At 41.5% G+C, this 7,531-nt stretch overlaps 1 protein-coding gene across 1 annotated transcript in view; it reads left to right on the top strand.

Moving 5' to 3' along the window:
- Positions 1–5,868, top strand: part of LOC108576741 (neuroligin-1-like) — a 44,535-nt gene extending 38,667 nt beyond the window's left edge. Inside the window, exons 6-9 of the mRNA XM_017939794.1 lie at positions 251–402; positions 495–607; positions 3,913–4,043; positions 5,293–5,868. Of these exons, the coding sequence (XP_017795283.1) occupies positions 251–402; positions 495–607; positions 3,913–4,043; positions 5,293–5,868 (972 nt within the window). The remainder of the gene's footprint in view (positions 1–250; positions 403–494; positions 608–3,912; positions 4,044–5,292) is intronic.
- Positions 5,869–7,531: the final 1,663 nt, after the last annotated feature.

The raw sequence follows: 7,531 nt of genomic DNA on the forward strand, positions 1-7,531 counted from the left end.
TCTCTCCGCGGCGAACGAAAAGGCCTTTCTCCCGTTTGAAATACGACCGACGTCCCGCGTCGTTAAAATGCCATCAATACCTACCGACACAGTCTCGCGGACGAGAAAATGATCTTTGATTTCACTTCGATACCGTCGAAATGTGTCTCATTTTTGCGAATGCCTTAAAAATCACCTATTCTCTCGATTTTCGTTTGAAAGAAATAATTTACGAGAAAATTATAAAAAAAAAAAAAAGACAAATTCACAGAGGTTAGGCTGCATTCACGGCGAGGATCTGCCGTATTTTTTCGGGGCACCACTGGTAGGCGGTTTGGCTCACTGGCCGAAGAACTACACCAGACCAGAGCTGATGCTATCCGAGAGCGTGATTCTCTACCTGACTAACTTCGCACGCACCGGGTGAGTCGTCAAACAGCAATTTCACGGTGAGAGTCTCGGTGATTCTATAAAGAGGCGAGGAATTAACGATCCTACTGTGTATGTGACGACAGGAATCCGAATGAGGGCACGCCAGACTTCGGTCCGCTCAGATCTGAAAGAACGAGGAGCAAGAACATCGAATGGATCGCTTACGAGGCGGTGCACAAGAAGTATCTCAGCATAGGTGAGTTCTAAATTAAGTTTCGACCTTTTCGTTCATCGCTCGTTGCACGGATTTACCCCCTAGTTTCTTTCCACAAAGAAAATTTACTGTTTTTTTCTTTTTTTATTATAATCAATGGCCTATCGGCTTAGGATGACTTCCAGCTACACTTTTCCTCTTTACAATATTTTACATCTATCTTACCTTACTAATTTTAACTTCTATTAATTATATTAATCATCTTTATTTTTTTATCTTTAGTATCCCTATATTGATTTCTAAAATACGATCTTATACCTGTTTATTTATCTTCTCCCTACCCTTGTTACGTTTTAAATTCACTATTGCACCTTTCTTTGATCCAGTTCTCTTCCGTTTCTTTTCTCGTTTTTCGCAATGAAAATTTATTTAATGTAGGGGAGTCCGGGATGGAGAGAGGTTTGGCGGAATCAGCTGATAAAGGCGAGAGACGAGACAGTTTTAATTCTAATAAAATAACTAATAATTTATTCTACACGGACACGAGTCCTATTCTCAGCAACGCTCCTTCAATATCTTTTAAACTCTTTCAATTCTACCGAGATTTTCTTTCATGTGACAACTCTAGTTTCTATTTTCTCTCCAATTCCACTGAGTCACATAGGACTTTCATGCAGATTAATTTAAAATTTGAAGGGTTAAGAATGTGAATGAGTGTCAGTTCTCATTAAGGCATTTTGTAACATTCTTACTTTTTAAAAATTGGAGAAGCAAGTTAAAAGTTACATGTATATCCTCGAAAAAAAAAATTGAAACTTTTCATTTAGTAATTACCTATGAAAAAAATTCCCAAACTTTACCTATTTTTAGACGTCTCAGAGTGTTCATACACCCTTAACCCCTTAACGCACAGTTTTTTTGAAAAAAACCGGCCAAAAAAAATCAATTTTTTTAATGTAAAAAAAACAAACTTTAGAACATCGACATCCTCAAAGGTTTCCATTTGTTATCACTCCTGATTCAACTTTTCTTTTAGTGGACAATTTCGATATACTGCGCTTTTGTTCCATGGAAAAAGGCTATATTTTATTTTCGAATAAATAAGTATTATAGCTTACAATCCTATGTAAATGATAAATATCAATAACACGATTCTTTTTCTTAGCTTTCACATTGTTATTTTCAATTCTCGAATATATTCGAGTGTGAAAAATTATAGCAGCATCAAATACAACGCCGCTCGAATTATCTCGAGTGTGCACAGTTTGGCCTGTTTAGCGCGCTCGAATTAACTCGAGCGTGCAAGTTAAGGGGTTAAGTAGATTCTTTTTTAGAATAAAACGTTTTCATTTCAAATTCTAACTGCGCGAATTCACCCGTGACAATTAATACTGGTATAAATTAGCATATGATCGCGTACTTCTGTCAAATTTTCAACCCTCTTGAATCTTTCAGCAAAATCTCAGAGAGAGAGGGGCTTCGATTGCTCACGGATTCTAATTCCCCTCGTAATCTCGAGTAGTGTTTTCAATTAGCCTCAGCTTTTCAGAATCTCGCGTCTGCTTGAATCCTCGTGCCGCTTAGGGACATTACCTAATCGTTGAAAATGGGAAGGCGGAAAAGTATAACGCTTCTCTTTAAAAGGTTCGAGGCTCTCCTTGACTAACTACTGAACGAAACGAACGTGGAAAAAAACCGCGTTTTCCCTAGCATTTTTTCTTCTTTTTTTGTTCGCCGTTCTCCACTCGAGATTCTGATGCGCGACGGCTCGCTTCGAAACGGAACTGAGAACTATTATTTAATCCGATTAGCCCGCGAAGCGCGTATAATGAACGTAGTCCCGAGGCAATGCCACGCACCCTCGTACGTGTAACTAAGAGGATCAGCGAAGACTTATTTGCATAATTCTCGTTCCCAGCGAGCAGCAAACAGGAATGACAGCTTGTCAGGAAGAGAGGAGTTCACTTTTCTGCTCGTGATTCCGAAACGACATCGAAAATGGAACGACAGCTGCGTTCCTCGCGGACTTTCCCTTTGGTCAGCTGGAATCCTGATTGTGTCACTTGTTTTAGAGATCTGTTTTGATGAGAGGACGATTCCGAACGGAATTCCACGTGTCTTGTTTAAATTATATCATAGGAAAACTGTATCTTTTGTGTCTGATTTACTGAACGCGTCCAATCTTGTTCACTGTGTATACAAACATACACTTCCATTCGTAAATATTAGGGCACCCATTACGTTCGTACAGGAAGTATTAGGTTGTTCGGAAAAATCTTATAATTTTCTTGACAAACTTTTTTTTAACCCTTTGCACTCGAAGGTTAGGTTAGGATTGCTATAGGAAAGGTTGCAAATCGGATGTTTGAAATTTTTCAAAACTAATGTAATAAACTATACTATTTTATTTCAATGTTTAACTTGAGGTTGATTTTTCCTATAGGTCTGATAGATCACGAAAATATCAGCTCTAAAAGGGTCTCGATGAATTATTTAATGTCGCTTCTCAGTCGCCACTCGATTGCAAAGGGTTCAATTATGAAAACAAAATTTTGTTACTACATTGATTCTTGCATAATTCATTTCAGCGTAAAAAATAATATTGAAATACATATTTTCGAAATTTTATCTGTAAAGCAACCGGTAGTTGATTTTCACCTGAATATCCCCCCTTGAACAGAATTCAGTTCATGCTCGAAGAGAAAAAGTCTAAACATTTCGATCCGAAAATTGTATAACTCGGCTTATTTTCATAATCATCGGCACACGTACCTACAATAATCGTCGCAGAAACAAATAGAAATGAAGATCTTCTTCCCGCAAGAAAATCAATCTCTAATACCCGGTAATTTTGCCAAGGAAAGATCGACATTGAATATTACACGTGTCAGCCTCTGAATGTAACGAGAAAAATAAAAATGCGAAACCAGAGGAAGAGAAAGTTCACCCTTAGTCGAGCGCAGTGCGGCTCAAACTATGCCGCGGCGTGGCTGCAAGTAGAAAAGTCGACGCAAAGCCAGCCTAAGGGGCCAAGCGACTGTCTCTGTCTCCCTCTGTTTCTCTTTCTCTTTCCAAGCTAGTCTGCGTAGCGTGTGCTGGGACTTTGAGGCGCACTGACTAACGAAGCTGCCTTCTGTATGAGATTACCACGCGACAATAATTAATTACCCTGCCGTTAATATGAAAGGGTTCCGCTGGAAAGGCGGTCTTTCGAGGTTATCATGCGAGTAGGTTGCTTGTGCGACTTACAATTAGTTCCTCGCTCGTTCTCTCTAAAAGCATTCTTTCTCTCTTTGAATGCACACGAGCCCCCCCCGACCCAACTGAGACTTCATCCGTGTTTCCAGAGCCCAAGTCGAAGCTGAAGAACCACTACAGGGCGCACAGACTCTCGTTCTGGCTGAATCTCGTGCCAGACCTCCATAAGCCTGGCTCAGACGATGTTCCTAGATCGCATCATCTTCTTGACACTGAACAGGTACTATCTTCTCTTTCCTTTTACACTTACACATTGGCGCCAGAATGAATTTTCTTTTACTAGGTCATCCTGAAAGTTCCCGCGGCTTTAGAGCCGTCCATTTTGAAAGAAAATACAACTCCGTTCAAATGAAACATTTTTATTTAATGTTCGATACACTTTTACAAACGTATTACAAGAGCACTAATTCCGCATGTATAAAAATCCGATTCTTTAAGAAAAGGAAACTGCTGAAAGGTGTTTTCAATATCCTTCTGTTTCATAAATCTGTTGGTGTAAACACAGTCGAATGGGTGAGAAAAGTGAAAATCGGTTGGAGATAAAGCAGGGGAATATGGGTGGTGAAGTAGAACTTCAATATCGCAATTTTTGTACAGTTGTGCTTGCTACGTGCGGTCTAGCGTTGTCATGCAAAAGGATAGCGCCTGGCAAAAGTGTATCGAACATTATGGAAATAATTTGAAATAAAAATATTTAATTTCAGTGGTTTCGTGATTTTTCAAGAGAACTTTCAGGATGACCTAATACAGTGCCGTTTAGCAGGCCTTCAAGCGGGCAAGGGCACTCGCCGATGCCCGCGGGCAGAGCTAAGGGCAAAGTCGCGGGCTAGTGATGTCACATACGTTAAAACGAAGTGGGAGAAATACGCTTTTGGTAGGAGTAGAGGTGCTTCTTAAGACGGGCGATGGTTACTGCATACGTACATACATACTACGAGTAGATGAGATGTTGGCACACTACCAACAAGCTAAAACAGCACGGGGAACAGGGGAATCGTCTGCTCGCTCCACCTAATCCCCTCTAAGAAATCTTACTTTTAGGGTCCTCGCTCTGTCGCATTTGTTTCGTCCGCGTTCTTCATTGCGCGACGGACTTCTAAATATGATCTACTCAGCCAATAATGACAATGTATGTGAATAGAGGTGTCGCTGTTACACTGCAGCCACTTAGATTGGTGACTGAGCAGATGATTCCCCTGTCCCCTGTGCTGTTTTAGCTTGTAGGTAGTGTGTCAACATCTCATCTACGCACAGAGTAAGTACACGCACCGTTGCCCGAGAGGGCGTAGCTTGTTGCCCGTTGAATTACTTACGCCCGGGAAAGACTAATACACTGCCCGTACGGGCAATGACTGAACGGCACTGACCTAGTAGATAAATGTAGACTTCGATACACGAAGATAACCCAGTTCCACTTAAAGAAAGCACATCAATCTAGGACAACTATTATCGATACCTGCCTATTTCAGGTGCCTCCCAGATTCATCCAGAGGATACCAACGACAACCCGGATGACCACAGCCGAAGTAACTATCGCGGAGAAAACGCAGAACGTCTCGACGGCTATTCCAAGCGAGCTAGCCTTTGAAGATTCCACTGTCCAACCTGAAGACGGTTTCGCAGCCTATTCCACAGCTCTCAGCGTCACGATAGCCATTGGATGTAGCCTGTTAATCCTCAACGTCCTTATATTCGCCGGTGTCTACTACCAGCGTGACAAAAGTAACCAACACAACTGTTCGAAGAAACGTCAAGAGAACGGACAGATGCCTAACAACATTTGCGGCGATCTGGACACGAAGACAGCCGAGAGACACCACATTCAACACATTCCACCGCCCGAATTCGCCGATCTGCAGAACAACAGCTGTCACGTGCCAATGCCACCGCCTCCGCCAAAAAACACGAAGCCAGGGAAGCAAGGACAGAACCTGATCATCAGTCCGAATCAGTTGCAACAGGAGAGCATGGCTATGACCGGCACTGGGACGTTGAAGAAGGGTCACAATCATCAGCAGCAGGTGATGGACGAGCTGAGGGTCTGACTCCACGAGTACCTCGTGGGTGCAGATCAATTATTACGGACGATTGATCGTCGAGTGAAGCTTCGGTTGCATTCTGGACTCTATGGTGCACCGTCTGCTTCTTGTATACTCGAAGGAACAGCGAGAAAGGTGATTTTCAGCGCCTGAAATCGACGATTCTGGAGCTTTGTCGTGAAGCTGTTTGCTCGTTCGATGGAAATTCGAATTGATTTATTTGGTCGGGTGAACAGTTCTAAATCAATCTCTTTAGCGGATATACGAGTAATGTGTTCATTCGCGACAATGCAAAGAACGAGGTTGGATTTCTTCGAAATTAAGTATATTCTCGAGGATCGACATGATCCTCCATAGAATTTCAAATAGAATGACGAGATCATTCGTGGATCTACAGTCTAAACTGTATGCACACCAGATAGACACTGTTAAAGGTGTCCGAATTATCATCCTTTTCTACTTACCGCGAGGAATAAAGATAAGGAGTGAAACCAATGCGACCAACTGCCCAAAAAATCGTGTAGTCTTCGATATGTAATAACGATATCTAAGTAGAGAGCTTTCGATCCCTATGGAAACACTCGAATCATTTCCTAGAGATCGCTCGATAATTATTCCAAAAAAAAAGCATCCTTTTTATCACTCCTCGTGGCCCAAATCCACTTGTTTCATTTCTTCTAATTGGAAAATCGACTTTTATCGAAACACACAGAGATTCCTAATTAAGAGACCACGAGGAGATAAAAAAGTAAATGCTTCGATATCAGGTGGAAAGGATCCACGTACGAGTCAGACGTTCTTTCGTTAAACGAAGGTTTCCAGGTCAGACATTTCGATTCGGTGACCCGTACGTCCGATTCTTTCGCCTGCAGAAGTGGCAGAGCCTCGAACGAGATCCGCCTGCGTAATCAACGACACTTCCAGCGGTCCATGGAACTTCCATTCGCCTTTTGTTCGCGTAAATTAGTTGGAGTACCTCGTCAGTGAGAGAGAAAGAGAGAGAGAGAAGAATCGATTGCTCGATTATTCGTACTCTGTCACTGCCACCAGAGACAAGCTAACGTGGCCAGACTCGAGAAAGCTGGAGGTAACGTCTATTTGGCCTAGATGCTCAATAAAAAAAATATGCCAAAAGAAAAAAAAGAAAAACAAAAGAAATGAAGATGAAAGAAAAAAAAGCTGAGATCTTGAATTGAATATGGTTTCTTTTCTACCAAGGAAAAAAAAAAGAGATCAGCTTGAAATAAATGATTTATCGTTGAATCTGAACGATAGCATACTGCCAACCAGCCGGAAGTGACACTTTTAGCTAGGGACGCGAGTCAATACGAAGCTTTCAAGCTTCGACAGCGATCGATATGGAATAAAAAAATAATAGTCGATCGCGTGTACAGTCGCGATTCGAAGAAAGTGGAAAGAGGAAGGATCGAACGTGCGAGACGTTTTTAGTCAGATTTTATTAGAATGTGACTGTGTCAGACGTTCGATCGAGGATGGAAAGAACTGTACCGAGAAGTGGGCGAATGAGTTTAGACTGTAAATAATGAATAATTAAACTTAGTGGTTCGTCGAGTCGCTGATATTCTTGTGGCGAAAGTCTTGTGGTGTTTAAAATGAAAAAAAAAAAATATAAAGAGAGAGAAAGAGGAGGAGAAATCTGATTGTAACT

Source organism: Habropoda laboriosa, unplaced genomic scaffold (assembly GCF_001263275.1).
Source record: "Habropoda laboriosa isolate 0110345459 unplaced genomic scaffold, ASM126327v1 scaffold478, whole genome shotgun sequence".
NCBI classification, from domain to species: Eukaryota; Metazoa; Arthropoda; class Insecta; order Hymenoptera; family Apidae; genus Habropoda; species Habropoda laboriosa.